At 36.1% G+C, this 16,480-nt stretch overlaps 1 protein-coding gene across 5 annotated transcripts in view; it reads right to left on the bottom strand.

Moving 5' to 3' along the window:
* LOC120869181 (putative COBW domain-containing protein 7) overlaps positions 1–16,480 on the bottom strand; it is a 56,818-nt gene that overhangs the window by 25,184 nt on the left and 15,154 nt on the right. For 4 of the 5 annotated variants that reach the window (XM_040248495.1, XM_040248332.1, XM_040248409.1 and 1 more), the window contains exons 7-9: positions 10,914–10,960; positions 6,249–6,335; positions 5,050–5,094 (exon numbers count right to left, since the gene is read on the bottom strand). In XM_040248495.1, coding sequence (XP_040104429.1) covers positions 5,050–5,094; positions 6,249–6,335; positions 10,914–10,960 — 179 coding nt within the window. The remainder of the gene's footprint in view (positions 1–5,049; positions 5,095–6,248; positions 6,336–10,913; positions 10,961–16,480) is intronic. The other variant, XM_040248577.1, reaches the window with a different exon arrangement.

The following is a 16,480-nucleotide window of genomic DNA, read 5'->3' as shown; positions in this document are numbered from 1 at the left end:
GAGGAGCTTTCAATTATCCCTGTCTAAAGACTGCTTTATATAGTCTAAGACTAGCAGCAAGAGAATGGAAAAGGAAGAGGGTTCTGGCTCTCTCAGGGGAGGGGAGTTCCGCTCCTACTCCAGAAGTATCATCAACTTTTCAAAGTCCAGTGAGTCAGACACACAGGCCACCAGACCATCCCAGATCTACGAGTAGCTGATAATATCTAATAGTAAGTCTTGACTTCTAAGGCTAAATTTCCAAATGCCTTCCCAAGTGGCATTTCAAACTCAGTGTTTGCAAAATGGAACTAATCCATTTAGGGTTTGACAGCACCAAACCCAGTGCTATCACTGTGCTGTGTGTGTCCTAAGTTGCTTCAGTTTTATCCAACTCTTTGCCACCCCATGGACTGTAGCCTGCCAGGCTCCTGTATCCATTAGATTCTCCAGTCAAGTTGGGTTGCCATGCCCTCCTCTAGGGGATCTTCCTGACCCAGGAATCAAACCCACGTCTTTTGTGTCTCCTGCACTGGCAGGTGGATTCTTTACCACTAGAACCACCTGGGAAACCCCACCTCAAAGTTGCTCCTCCTTCCTGAATCTCCTAACTTGGAGACAAGCACCATATTCACTCCATATCACAAGAGTCATACTGCCTTTAAAACAACACAAGAGATGATTCTACACATGGACATCACCGGATGGTCAATACCGAAAATCAGACTGATTATATTCTTTGCAGTCGAAGATGGAGAAGCTCTATACAGTCAGTAAAACAAGATGGGGAGCTGACTTGGCTCAAACCATGAACTCCTTTTTGCCAAATTCAGACTTAAATTGAAGAAAGTAAGGAAAACCACTAGGCCATTCAGGTATGACCTAAATCAAATCTCTTACAATTATGCAATGGAAGTGACAAGTAGATTCAAGGGATTATATCTGATAGACAGAGTGTCTGAAGAACTATGGACAGAGGTTCGTAACACTGTACAGGAGGCAGTGATCAAAACCATGCCCCCCAAAAAGAAATGCATAAAGGCAAAATGATTTCTTAAGAGGCCTTACAAATAGCTGAGGAAATAAGAGAAGCAAAAGGCAATGGATAAAAGGAAAGATATACCCATTTAAAGCAGAATTCCAAAGAATAGCAAGGAGAGATAAGAAAGACTTTCTAAGTGAACAATGCAAATAAATAGAGGAAAACAATAGAATGGGAAAGACTAGAGATCTCTTCAAGAAAATCAGACATACCAAAGGAATATTTCATGCAAAGATGGGCACAATAAAGGACAGAAATTGTATGGACCTAACAGAAGCAGAAGATATTAAGAGGTGGCAAGAATACACAGAAGAACTATGCAAAAAAGATCTCAATGACCCAGACAGAGCCAGATATCCTGGAATGCGAAGTCAAGTTGGCCTTAGGAAACAGCACTACAAACAAAGCTAGTGGAGGTGATGAGATTCCAGCTGAGCTATTTTAAATCCTAGAAGATGAGGCTGTGAAAGTGCTGCACTCAATATGCCAGTAAATTTGAAAACTCAGCAGTGGCCACAGGACTGGAAAAGGTCAGTTTTCATCCAAATCCCAGAGAAAGGCAATGCCAAAGAATGTTCAAACTACCACAAAATTGCCCTCATTTCACATGCTAGGAAGATCATGATCAAAATCCTCCAAGCTAGGCTTCAACAGTACATGAACTGATAACTTCCAGATGTACAAGCTGGATTTATAAAAGGCAGAGGAACCAGAGATTAAATTGCCAATAGCTGTTGGGTCATAGAAAAGGCAAGAGAATTCCAGAAAACCATCTACTTCTGCTTCATTCACTATGCTAAAGCATTTGACTGTGTGGATCACAACAAAATCCTGTGGAAAATTCTTCAAGAGATGGGAATACCAGACCATCTTACCTTTATTCCGAGAAATGTGTATGCAAATCAAGAAGCAACACTTAGAACTGGACATGGAACAATGGACTGGTTCAAAATTAGGAAAAGAAGTACATCAAGGCTATATATTGTCACCCTGCTAATTTACCTTATATGCAGAGTACATCATGCAAATGCCAGGCTGGATGAAGCACAAGCTGGAATCAATATTGCCAGGAGAAATATCAATAACCTCAGATATGCATATGCTACTACTCTTATGGCAGAATGTGAAGAGGAACAAAAGAGCCTCTTGATGAGAGTGAAAGAGGAAAGTGAAAAAGCTGGCTTAAAACTGAACATCCAAAAAATCAAGATCATGGCATCCAGTCCCATCACTTCATGGCAAATAGATGCAGAAACAATGGAAACAGTGACAGATTTTATTTTCTCAGGCTCCAAAATCACTGCAGATGGTGATTTCAGCCATGAAATTAAAAGGCGCTTGCTCTTTGGATGGAAAGCTATGACAAATCTATGACATTAAGAAGCAGAGACATCTCATTGCCAACAAAGGTCCATATAGTCAAAGCTATTGTTTTTCCCGTAGTCGTATTTGAATGTGAGAATTGGACCATAAAGAAGACTGACCACTGAAGAACTGATGTTTTTGAACTGTGGTGCTGGAGAAGACTCTTGAGAGTCCACTGGATTGCAAGGAGATCAAACCAGTCAATCCTAAACAAATCAACCCTGAATATTCATTTGAAGGACTGATGCTGAAGCTGAAGCTTCAATATTTTGGCAACCTGATGCGAAGAGCTGACTCACTGGAAAAGACCATGATGCCGGGAAAGATTGAAGGCAGGAAGAGAAGGGGATGACAAAGGACGTGATGGTTGGACAGCATCACCGATTCAATGGACTTGAATGTGAACAGGCTCTGGGAGAAGGTAAAGAACAGGGAAGCCTGGCACAGTCCATGGAGTCACAAAGAGTCAGACAACAACTGAACAACAACAACTCTGGTAGATCTGGAAAACTCCTATTCATTCTTCAAGACTGAGGTCAATGATAATCTGCTGAGTCAAAAGTTTCTGACTCTTCACCAAGAAGAATTGAATAGTTGTTCCTCTATCATCCTACTCTTATAGGATGCTGTGTATTTAATATTCCTGTTGTAAAATAGTATTTAATATATTTGTTTTTAATATATTCTGATCTTCTTAAAGGCAGAGTTTTTACCTTATATATACATTGTTCAAATTGTCAATATGCCACGAAATGTATAGCAACTAGTGGAAGGCTCAATAAATCATTGAATTGATTAACTTATTATCGATCAATTAAACTTTGGTTTTCCTCTGTTCAGTCCACTTAAATTTCCAAGATTAAAAAAAAGTCTGTTAAAGAATGGTACTTTTTCTAATCTTCCAGGCCTACTTCTGAAGTCCATTAGAATTTCCATTTGCCTCAAAATCATCAAGTCTCACCAATAAGACATACTACACCATTCTTACTCCTTAACTAAATACTCAAGGTAAGCCTTTTCTATAAGTTTTACAATTGCTATACTATTGTAAGTTTTACTATTTTTACTATTATAAGCATTTGCCAAACACAAAATGCTTAAGGGATTAAAAAACTTTTAAGTACTATTTCAGAAAGCCTCTGGTATCTCAGATGCACTGGCAAACACCAATTGAAGAAACAGAAGAAAAAAGGAGATGTTATCCACTTGTTCATTCATCCGTTTGAAATAAAATTTAATCACTGCATGTTTATTGAAAAAATGAGAGAGCAAATGTTAGGAATATTATATAAACAATAAAACTGTTACAAAATAAACCATTCAAGATGAAATGTTTATGCAGGACATAAAGGTTGAAAATTAAAGTCAATAAAAAGAAAAATTAAGCAAGATAAATCCAGAGGCCTTTAAAAAAAATTGGTTTACAACATTTGTAAAAACAAACCAAATAAATCTATTACAACATAATCACATCTATTTATAGATATGATTTTTAAAACTTAAATATTATGTGGTTGTCTATATATTATTTTTTAAGGAGGAGAAAATTTAAGAAGAAAGAAAATGGTAAAATGCAACAGGAGGAAGACAGATACTGAGGAATGGCTCATGGTGTGAGTTAGGTTATCAGAGACATTCTGCACTGGAATCTGAAATGCAGGGAGCACATGTGGTATATGCTTGCAGAGGACTTAACACTAAGGGCATTCTTCTGCTACTTCTGCCAACAGATGAGCGGCTTCTGAGAATGCATACCAAATTAATTCCCCAGCTGTTCACATGCATAGAAGCAGCTGCTGCTGTTACTGCCTAACACTTATGGTAGTCTGTCAGCACCTCTAATCTCTACCACAGCAGACAAGCCACTCAACTAAGGCTGTTGCCGCACTTCCAAAGACAGAATCTCTGAATTAAGAACCAGGTGGCACTAGACTGCCAGCTCTGAGCTTCAGAGCTGCTGGCTGCATGTTGCTGGGTCTATCAGCTGCTGAGCCATTCTTGCTTAAAAAAGAAAAAAAAAAAGAAAAGCTTAACAAAACTACTCCTGCACAGAAATTTTCTGAAATCATGATAGCACTCAGTGCAAAATAAGAGTTCAATCTACAGAAATCCATTTCACAGATGTTTTAAGAACACATCTATTTTATAAAGTAAAGCACATCTGTATGAAAAGAATTAAAAAGAGAAAAGAACCTATAGGAAATCAAAATCAAAATATTTACAAAGAATGCATCAGGAACTTAAAGCTTCCTCGTATTTTTATATGACAGTTTTATTTTGCAACTATGAAACACTAAGAAAGTTTTTAAAATATTAAGAAGTCATCTAAACATCTCAAATTAAGATAAGATTCCTAATAGTATACTTTTTCATATTTCTGTACTAATTACTTCCCTGAGTGGTTCAAAATCCTATGCTTTCTTCCTTGTTAAAGCAAAGGCACAGTTACAGACTATAATCATGGCTCTGAGGTCTTAGTTACAATGAGAAGTGAACATATTAACTAAATATGCCAAAGTAATATATAAAGAGCATTTAAAACAAAATTTTGGGTCTCACTTTTTAAAAATTGTACATGTCTTTCTTATATTAGAATCAAACATAGTTATCAATTACTTAAAAAATTATTTATTGTTAATACTAGTAATAGCTTTTAAAAGTACCTTGATCTCTGTGTTTCTAAAATTTTTCCCAGTCCATTTATTGATCTGAAATAAATATAAAAATGAACAGGGTAAAAAAGTAAATGTTAATTATTTAAAAACCACTCCATATTATTTCTGAAACATGAAGTGAGCATACACAAGTATATCATACAGCTAAAGAAAAATAAACAATAAGAAAACTTACATTTTTTATAGTTTAGTTTTTTCCTTCTAATCATAAATCAGGTATATTCCACTTATGCAATCAAACATGATATGTAAAAATCTACTGCACAACTGACAGACTAGAGACTACTTTGTGTTTATGTAAAGACCCTTCACTTTAGAAAAACTGATTCATAAATAGCCAGTAATTCTAATGTTCTGACACCTAATTTTCCTCAACACACATTGGTGGAAATGGCTGTACACACGCTAGAAATAAAAACCTAGTTACAAGTGACTTTGACCCCAGCCTGTCCTCAGTTTCAGTCACACATCTGTTTTTTTAAATAGAATAATCTCTTCAGTTCCCTAGCTAGGATCTCTATCTACTCTGCCAGTCCTCCCCTTTCTGGTACAAAGATAATGAAATATGTTTCCCTTTGTATGGTGCCAGAAATACTTGTTAAATCCTTTTCAGTATACAGTATAATATCTATTTATATAATCAATTTTACAATCTTTAGGGTTATTTGCTGACAACATCTGCTATTGTTCTTGTGGGTAAAAATTCCCGAACAATGATAGTGAGGCAAGACTCTCTACTAATTCACAAAACTCTTAATCTTCTGTTTTGAATATACTCTATAACCTGATAGCTATTACCTCTCAAGTATGTTTACTTTCTTCCAACTCTTCAAATCTAATTCTGAGTCAGGCAGAAGTCTGAGGTACAATGGAGGGTAAGAAGCCCAAAGAGTCTATAATTTATCACAGTGCTTTGTCAAAGTCTTTTCTGGTACTGCTATATAGTACAGGCTGGCAACAACGTTCAACTGCATATTCTAAAAGCAATGGAAAACAATTTTACTTATTACTATTTATATAAGTCTATTACTCAACAACAAAATATGTGATTCCCTGAATATGTGATTCAGTGATAACTAAAGCAAGTCAATCTTGAACCTTAAATTTCTACAAGACAACACTTAGAGTAAAAATATTCTGTACATTTTTAATATGCAGGTACTCAACACACATTTCTAATTTTGTACCTAATAGTTGTTCTTAACTTGTTTAAATCCTCTTCTGAAACCAAGTCTGTTTTATTGAGGATGATGATATCTGCCAAAGCAACTTGCCTAAATTAGCAAACAAAGAACAGATGTCAAGAGAAAAGCTAAGAAATGAAAAATAAAAAACGCCTCCTCCAGACCAATTAGCAATTTAAAAGTATACAGTACTCTATGTAATAATTTGATTTACCCCTAAACTATTTATCATTCTTCAAATAGTAAGGATGTATTGCATTCATCACTATATAAATTAAGATTTCACATCATTCATTCAAAAAATATTTATTAAGTGTTCTTACTGGCTACTCTAAAACTACAAAGATACGCCTCAAGAATTTTACAATCAAGGATGGTTTATAATTAGGATGATTTTCAACTCATGATTTTCTCTGTAAAGATATGCATAAGTATGATATCCAATATGGTAGGAACAAGGACAGTCTACTTATTAAAGTATTCCACGTAATAGTTACCCTAATTTTCAAAGAAATTACAAAGAACAAGTTCACTTAACATTCAGTTCAGTCGCTCAGTCATGTCCGACTCTTTATTAACATTTTTTAAAAATGTACACTAAAGAAGATATGTAAGGATCTTGAACAATTACCTTCATCATTACAAATATGTATTTTCTCTATAGGATAGATACACTACAGAAATTCAAGTTAAAGAATCCAGTTGACAGGATGCTGGATAACAAAATAGCTTACTATGATTAGAAATTCTATTTTCTAGAATTCTTTAAAATTTGCTCAATTCTTCAGGGAAGTTTAATCACTAGACTGTTTCCAGTACTGGTTTTATACTACCTAATGGTATAGCTAATAGAGTTTGGCAAGAGAACACACTGGTCATAACAAATACCCTCTTCCAACAACACAAGAGAAGACTCTACACATGGCCATCACCAGATGGTCAACACCAAAATCAGATTGATTATATTCTTTGTAGCCAAAGATGGAGAAGCTCTGGACAGTCAGCAAAAACAAAACCAGGAGCTGACTGTGGCTCAGATCATGAACTCCTTATTGCCAAATTCACACTTAAATTGAAGGAAGTAGGGAAAACCGCTAGACCATTCAGGTATGACCTAAATCAAATCCCTTATGATTATACAGTGGAAGTGAGAAATAGATTTAAGGGACCAGATCTGATAGAGTGCCTGATGAACTATGGACGGAGGTTCGTGACATTGCACAGGAGACAGGGATCAAGACCATCCCCATGGAAAAGAAATGCAAAAAAACAAAATGGCTGCCTGGGGAGGCCTTACAAATAGCTGTGAAAAGAAGAGAAGCGAAAAGCAAAGGAGAAAAGGAAAGATATAAGCATCTGAATGCAGAGTTCCAAAGAACAGCAAGAAGAGATAAAGTCTTCCTCAGTGATCAATGCAAAGAAATAGAGGAAAAGAACAGAATGGGAAAGACTCGAGACCTCTTCAAGAAAATCAGAGATACCAAGAGAACATTTCATGCAAAGATGGGCTCGATAAAGGACAGAAATGGTATGGACCTAACAGAACCAGAAGATATTAAGAAGAGGTGGCAAGAATACACAGAAGAACTGTACAAAAAAGATCTTCATGACCGACATAATCACGATGGTGTGATCAGTCACCTAGAGCCAGACATCCTGGAATGCGAAGTCAAGTGAGCCTTAGGAAGCATCACTATGAACAAAGATAGTGGAGGTGATGGAATTCCAGTTGAGCTATATCAAATCCTGAAAGATGATGCTGTGAAAGTGCTGCACTCAATATGCCAGCAAATTTGGAAAACTCAGCAGTGGCCACAGGACTGGAAAAGGTCAGTTTTCATTCCAATCGCAAAAAAAGGCAATGCCAAAGAATGCTCAAACTACCGCACAATTGCACTCATCTCACATGCTAGTAAAGTAATGCTCACAATTCTCCAAGCCAGGCTTCAGCAATACGTGAACCGTCAACTTCCTGATGTTCAAGCTGGTTTTAGAAAAGACAGAGGAACCAGAGATCAAATTGCCAACATCCACTGGATCATGGAATAAGCAAGAGAGTTCCAGAAAAACATCTATTTCTGCTTTATTGACTATGCCAAAGCCTTTGACTGTGGGGATCACACTATAACTGTGGAAAATTCTAAAAGAGATGGGAATACCAGACCGCCTGACCTGCCTCTTGAGAAACCTATATGCAGATCAGGAAGCAAGAGTTAGAACTGGACTTGGAACAACAGACTAGTTCCAAATAGGAAAAGGAGTACATCAAGGCTGTATCCTGTCACCCTGCTTATTTAACTTATATGCAGAGTACATGAGAAACGCTGGGCTGGAAGAAGCACAAGCTGGAATCAAGATTGCCAGGAGAAATATCAATAACCTCAGATATGCAGATGACACCACCCTTATGGCAGAAAGTGAAGAGGAACTAAAGAGCCTCTTGATTAAAGTGAAAGAGGAGAGTGAAAAAGTTGGCTTAAAGCTCAACATTCAGAAAACGAAGACCATGGCATCTGGTCCCATCACTTCATAGGAAATAGATGGGGAAACAGTGGAAACCATGTCAGACTTTATTTTTTGGGGCTCCAAAATCACTGCAGATGGTGACTGCAGCCATGAAATTAAAAGACGCTTACTCCTTGGAAGAAAAGTTATGACCAACCTAGATAGCATATTCAAAAGCAGAGACGTTACTTTGCCAACAAAGGTCCATCTAGTCAAAGCTATGGTTTTTCCAGTAGTCATGTATGGAAGTGAGAGTTGGACTGTGAAGAAAGCTGAGCATGGAAGAATTGATGTGTTTGAACTGTGGTGTTGGAGAAGACTCTCGAGAGTCCCTTGGACTGCAAGAAGATCCAACCAGCCCCTCCTGAAGGAGATCAATCCTGGTTTTTCTTTGGAAGGACTGATGCTAAAGCTGAAACTCCAGTACTTTGGCCACCTCATGAGAAGAGTTGACTCATTGGAAAAGACTCTGATGCTGGGAGGGATTGGGGGCAGGAGAAAAAGGGGACGACAGAGGATGAGATGGCTGGATGACATCACCAACTCGATGGATGTGAGTTTGAGTGAACTCCGGGAGTTGGTGATAGACAGGGAGGCCTGGCGAGCTGCAGTTCATGGGGTTGCAGAGTCGGACACAGCTGAGCGACAGAACTGAACTGAAGTGAATGGTATAGCTGATTATTTTTAAAGAACAACCAGATTCTCAAAAGTAAATCAACTTTAATTCACTGAAAAGCAGGTTTCAACAATAGGCACATCACAATCCCATTTTTATTTAAGTAAATTTCATATGAATAAAGACTGAATGTGTACATCTCAAAATACAGACAACTGCCATCTTCAAATTGAAGGGCTTCTGTATTTAACTTTATTTTGGTTTCTATGTGTGTGTTAGTTGCTCAGTTGTGTCCAACTCTTTGAGACCCAACAAACTGTGTAGGCTGCCAGGCTCCTCTGTCCATGAATTCTCCAGGCAAGGATACTGGAGTGGGTTGCCATTCCCGTTTTGCTACTTTCTATTTGGTTTACTTATATTTTCTGTAACAAATGCATTTTAACAACAAAAAAGTCACAAAAATATTTACGTTTAGTCTAATGTGAATCATAGCTAAATACCAAATGACATGTTTAGCCAGGATTATAAAACAACAGAGTACCATATTCCAAAATGACGGAATCAATCACCTGCTTTTATCATCTGCAGCAAATCTTGGTTCATGGAAAGGAGACCTCCCTTTCAAATCGAACAGCATATTCGGGTACTATCCAAAGTGAAAGTGAAAGTGAAATTTGCTCAGTCCTGTCCAACTCTTTGCAACCCCATGGACTGTATAGTTCATGAAATTCTCTAGGTCAGAATACTCGAGTGGGTAGCCTTTCCCTTCTCTAGGGGATCTTCCCTGGGACTATTGCCTATTCCCAAACTCTTTCCCCATTAACAAGAATATGCTTAGGGTCAGCAAAATAATTTAAATATTCGTCAGTCTACAGAGAGGGCTTCTCAGGTGGTGCTAGTGGTTAAGAACCAGCCTGCCAACGCAGGAAACATAGGTACATGGGTTCCATTGCTGGGTCAGGAAGATCCCCTGGAGGAAATAGCAACCCACTTCAGTACTCTTGCAAGGACAATCTCATGGACAGAGGAGCCTGGCAGGCTACAGTCCGTGGGGTCAGAAAGAGTAGGACATGACTGAGCAAGCACTGTATACTAAGTCTAAAGAGAACCCAATTAGGAGCATAAAGGTATTTAAACAAAAAATGTTCTAAATGTCAAACTGCAACTATTTCTGTATTGTTCCTCTGTTGTGTTGAATAACAGTGAACATCTGAGTCAAATGAATTACTACGAAAGAAGGCAGGAAGTGAATCAACTCTTGTTTAACAATCATTTTCAATCCCGAAGAAACTGTATGAGAACAAAATATTTTTAAATGTTAACATATTAAAAGTTCCTCACAAAGAACAAATGGGCTCAGCACTCAGTTTATGCTGTAATATAGTTTTAAATAAAATTTTAGTTATCAGACCATTATAAATAGGAATAATTCAAACACAGGAAGAAGATTTTCCTTATGTTTTTGTTTCTCTGTTTTGTTTTTCCTATCAATAATTTCCTTTTTCCATTTAGCCAGTAATCAGTAAATACTTGAAACAAATGAATACCTAGAAGCTTCATTGATAAGTCCATCAGGTTTTTCTTCTGCTAAATGCTAAACAAAAACAAAATTTGAACAAAAGTTACTATGGTCTAACACACAACCTAAAGTCAACACAAAGGATTTTTACTTCTTACCTCTAATAAAAACTTCAAGTTCTATTGGTGATTTAGTTGTTAAGTTGGGTCTGACTCTTGCAACCTAATGGACTGTAGCCCACCAGACTCCTCTGTCCATAGGATTTTCCAGGCAAGAATACTGGAGTGGGTTGCCATTTCCTTCTCCAAGGGATCTTCCCAATCCAGCGATTGAACCCAGGTCTCTTGTACTGCAGATGGATTCTTTACCAACTGAGCTACCAGGAGGGTCCATTAAGTTCTATTATTGAATATCCAAATTCAGGACTAACTTTTCTATCTGAAACCATTTTCTTCCTCACTTGTAAATTTTTTCCTACAGTGAACCTGTGGGGTTTTTTGAGGGGAAAGTGAGGTATAAGGGCTTAAATTTTGTCCTCTGATCTCTTCTTTTTCTTAAATAGAAAACCCTCCAGATCTAAATAATGTCATAAAAACACAGAACATTATAGTTCAGAAATTAGGCATTCTCCTTTTTACAAAACTGTCCTTGTTCTAAATATTCATTATTACTTATTTTTTGAAAAGAGATAATAACCACCGAAATTGTACTTTAATAAACTTCCCTCCATTCCTAGCCCTACCCCAGAACCAGGCACATTATGAACTCATCCTGGGCCCTTGCAATTCCCTAGAAACAAATGATCTGTTGGAAAGACAATCTTATATTTAGCAAAAAGTTGGTTAACATTTTGAAACCTACACTTAAATGATCTGGCCTCTCCAGTTAACTATTTTGCACCTTGCCAGAGTCAAGATAGCACCAAAAGTACTTTGACAGAGAAGTCCACAGGATAGTTTTCATCTCTTTGGGAGTACATATTATTTTTCCAAAATCCTATTTATATCCCTAAAGTCACCAGTGTCATAAAGTTCTTCTCTAAAAAATGTTTCACCTTCATTACCTTAACCTTCAATAGATGTTCTCTGTCACAAGAAAAAGTTGCCTACTAATGTCAGAGGCAATTTGATTATGTAACATTTTTTGCATTTGAATTGAACCCCATAAATTATTAAGTCCTTTTATAAACATGGTCTCATTTATCCCTAATAACAATTATGGGGAATGACTATTCTTATTTCATGAAAGAGAAAACTAAATCTAACACTGTCACCATCACAGGATACCTTTTCATAGGGTTATTTTTCAAAAATTGCAAGAGGGCTCAATAGAAGTAAAATGAACGTAATTTAAAAACCTTTGTGAAAGCTTTTTATGTCATATAAAATCATTCTTGTATGCTGCTGCTAAGTCACTTCAGTCATATCCGATTCTGTGCAACCCCACAGACGGCAGCCCACCAGGCTCCCCCGTCCCCGGGATTCTCCAGGCAAGAACACTGGAGTGAGTTGCCATTTCCTTTTCCAATGCATGAAAGTGAAAAGCGAAAGCGAAGTTGCTCAGTCATGTCCGACTAAGTGTCATTAATAACTGCATAAAATTACAGGCATAATAATCACCTAAAATTATATTCAAAATTATTTCATCAAATCAGTTTTACAATTCATGAAGAGGTAGATCATTAAGGTATTTGGATAGTTTGGAACCTAAGAGCAAACTGGTAATCATTTTATTTACTAGTCTTGGTAAAGTCTATAGAGAAAAACTTTTTTTCTCCTAAAAGTTTGCCAAATTCTATTTTGGGGGAAACGAGTCTAAACTAAAACTAGAGTAATGATGCACTGATTCCACTTTAGGTGCAAAATGATACCACTTTAGGTGCAATCCTATAAATTCAACTGGTAGGCTACGGTCCATAGGGTTACAGAGAGTCAGACATGACTGAAGAAACCGAGCATGCATGCTGAATAGATAAGTGGATGTTGTTATCTGAAGACTACTACATAATGTGCAGCAACAAACCCCCTTCTAGTCAGCAGGAAATCTATTTAATAAAGATGTATTTTTAGCAAGGCAAATGTCTCCGAATGATCCTATAATATTGAATTCTTTTAAAATTTTGAAATAGTTTCAAAATACTGTATTTTGATCTTTTGAAAGATTTATTTACATATGAATTTGGGGCTTTTCAGCTGTGAGCTGGAGGGGTGTGAAAAGATATAGCAAGAAAACCACAGATTTTTAAAAAAATTTCCATACCTAAACATAACTAATAATATAGTATTTTCACAAAGTAACTCATGTTTTTAACACATCTAGTCTCCAGAAGATCAGAAATTTTCACTCGAAGCTTATGGGGCATCTAATCTATCTTCAAAAGATTAGAAATTTTCACTCAAAGCTAACATGGACTGGACTAACATTTTATGATCTCTAGGAAGTCAAGAAGCATCAAATACACAAACATTAAAATTGCCCCAAATAAAAACCTACCAATAAGTACAATTCTATTAAGAATATGATATGTAATAAACATATAAAAAAGCAGAAGAGACAAATGCCCCTGCTCTTTGTAAATATGAAGGCTATACAAACATAAACAAATAACAAATGCACATTAACATTTATTTTCTCTGGCTATCAGCTCAACATTTCCTTTATGCAACTTCTTACCTTCGAAAGTCAAACTGCAAAAAGACTAAAACCAGTGTCTGCGATTCAAAAGGACATTTTCCAGTGACTTACACCATTAGTCACTAAGTCAGATGACTCCCATTTACAAAGTTAAAAAATAGAAACTGTGACATTCTACTCTATCTGTACAGGTAAGGAAGAAAACATTTTTGCAATGTTTTTTTCAAAATATTTTATGTGTGTGTATCCCCAACAGATGCCTCATCGCTGCTTAGAGACTGGCTTTTGTGCACATATCAGAAAAGATTTTTAAAAATTTGGCAGTATTTAATCAAACATATCAAAAAGGTTAAGGTTCCACCCTCTAACTTAGCATAGCATAAAAATAAATCCTTTGAAATAACACCACTATATGATACAACTTCAGGAAGGGTTTAGAGGATGTCCCTTTTCTACAGAAATAGAAACAGGCTGGTAGGAAAGAAAGTAAAAAAACACTGTTTTGACCAAAGTAGAAAGAAATCTAGTGTCAAAGATGTCAGATGACACTAAAAAAAAAAAAAAAAAGCAGCAGCTATTTTTTTCCAATGGATTGCTTTTAGCTAACGCTATTTTAGCTTTAAAAAAAAAAAAGATTATTGCATAATGTCAGTCTATTTATTTCTCTGGTCTTTTCTAAGCCAAACTGTTTACTGACTGAATTGTTTCAACAGCTTGTGCAATATAACAGAAGAACCAAAAAGAAACCTCTGACTTGACCTTTTCTGTGTAACTTCATTCTTTGATTCTATTGCATTAAATGCTGTCACATTCGTAGAACTGAAAAGGACAATGTCAGTAGCCTGGGTGTCAAGTCCTAAGAATAGAGAGCTGTCATTTGAAGTTGTCCAATTCTTTGCCCATGATTAAAAAATGAATATTTCAGATCAATGGGTGACAATCCCATTAGAGTGATAGCCCATGATATCAATTACCACTTCAGTTTCAATTTGGCTGGCTGGCCACAGGGTACCATTTCTCAGGTTTACTTGTGATGGGCTGGCTCTGTGAAGCATGACACCCTTAAATTGCTGCCCATTATCCAAGTGTCATTCCTTGTACTGCCTCAGAATTCTCTGAATCACAAGCAGCTCCTGAGGTCAAGCTTTGCAACCAAAGGAATTGGACAAGTTGGCAAATTCTTTATATAAAGGAAAAGTTATTTATTTGGCACCTGACTTAGAAAATCTGAAGTTTCCATTATCCTGACAGTATGTCAGTTTTGTGTAGGTATATTGATTTAATAATTTAAGAGGTTTTATCAAGGTGGCAGGGGGTTAAACGTTTACTGTGTTTGCATTATTCAGAATGTTGCTTTGCTTTTTTTGGCTTCTAATAATAGATTCTATTTAATTCTTTTCCACACTCAAATATACATAAATACATAAAGATTTTGATTTGGCACAAAGCACTTCTAAGTCCATCAAAACAAACAAACAAATAAAAATCCTGCTATCTATCCTGTAAATATTCCAAATTTGGTAATAAACATATAGGGGATGAATTCAAACATGCTCTTTAATAAACATTCAGTGACAAATTTTGACTTTTTTTGTTTTGTTTTGCTTCTTCTGTAAACATTTTACTAGAAATATCATGATTTCAGTATAGCTGGAATATTTCAGAGTAAAACTATAATATTTGGGATCTTTCTTTGGTTCTTAAGACTATTAATAAAAATTGACTTAACATCTAAAAAGGAATTATTTCCCAAACTTCGCAAATTCGGGTCTCTATTCCTGAGGGAACTGAAGGGCTGATGAAGGGGTATTGGTAACCCAGTTAACAAGCCTGCCATCATAATGTTATTGAAGGTTTGAGAGAAAAACAAACTTGTTCAAATTAAGAAATTCAGTTATAATGTGGGATAGAACACAAAATGGATGTGAATTTTAAAACATTACATTTAAACTTCTAAGAAATGATTACTCTGAGCATTATCCATATTCCCAGACCAGATCAAGAGATGTAGGATAATTTTATCCTCTTCTGCCTTTAGTAATAACTCACTTGGAAAGTTGAGAAACACCACTTTATTCAGCAATATGCATTTTAAAATCTGACTATTTTTCATTTTGTAAACTGAAGTTCATTTAAATGCGTTTGAGCACCTTGGTAAGCTGCAAAAAATTCACAGCAAGATGCCTTTTAAAGGGGAGTTTCTCCTCCAAAACCTAGGCATAAATCCTGATTTCTTCAAAATATGGCAAAGCACTATATTTTTTAAAAATTCAATCATCTCCAGCTTGTGTCTGACAGCAGTTAACAAGAAAAATAAGCTCTCATATGCTCATATCAAGCTCAATTTCCTCTATCAAACAGAAAGACTTATCAATATTGGGGCTGAATCCTAGGGAGGGGTTACACATACCCAAACTTTGTGCTGTAAAGAAAGAAAAAGAGAAGTCACTCAGTTGTGTCCGACTCTTAGAGACCCTACAGACTGTAGCCACCAGGCTCCTCTGGCCATGGGATTTTCCAAGCAAGAATACTGGAGTGGTGTACCATCTCCTTCTCCAGGGATCCTATAAATTTTTCTTATTATAAATATTACATTTTCAACTTTTATCACATCAAGTCAGAGAAGGAGAAAATAAACAGTTAACTTAAAAATATAAAATAATAATTAAATGAAACACAAATTTCATCTATTGTTCAGGATATATAAAAAAACTATTTTTTTTTTTTACCATATTTGCTTTATTCCTCTTCATGCTAAGTTCCCAAAACATGATATATTAAATTAAAAATGTAAATCACTGGCTTAATACACAGTTCTCTGATAATATTACTGCCATTTTAAAAAGCAGTATCTTTCATACTTACAGTGAAAAATTATTTTTGTTAAGGATATTTCAAACAGACACAAATATAGAAAAACAATATAATCAATCCCCATATGCCTAGCTCTTAACAATAATG

The sequence above is a fragment of the Oryx dammah genome, unplaced genomic scaffold, assembly GCF_014754425.2.
Source record: "Oryx dammah isolate SB20612 unplaced genomic scaffold, SCBI_Odam_1.1 HiC_scaffold_1, whole genome shotgun sequence".
Lineage (NCBI taxonomy): Eukaryota > Metazoa > Chordata > Mammalia > Artiodactyla > Bovidae > Oryx > Oryx dammah.
This window is presented reverse-complemented; position numbering and strand designations above follow the sequence as displayed.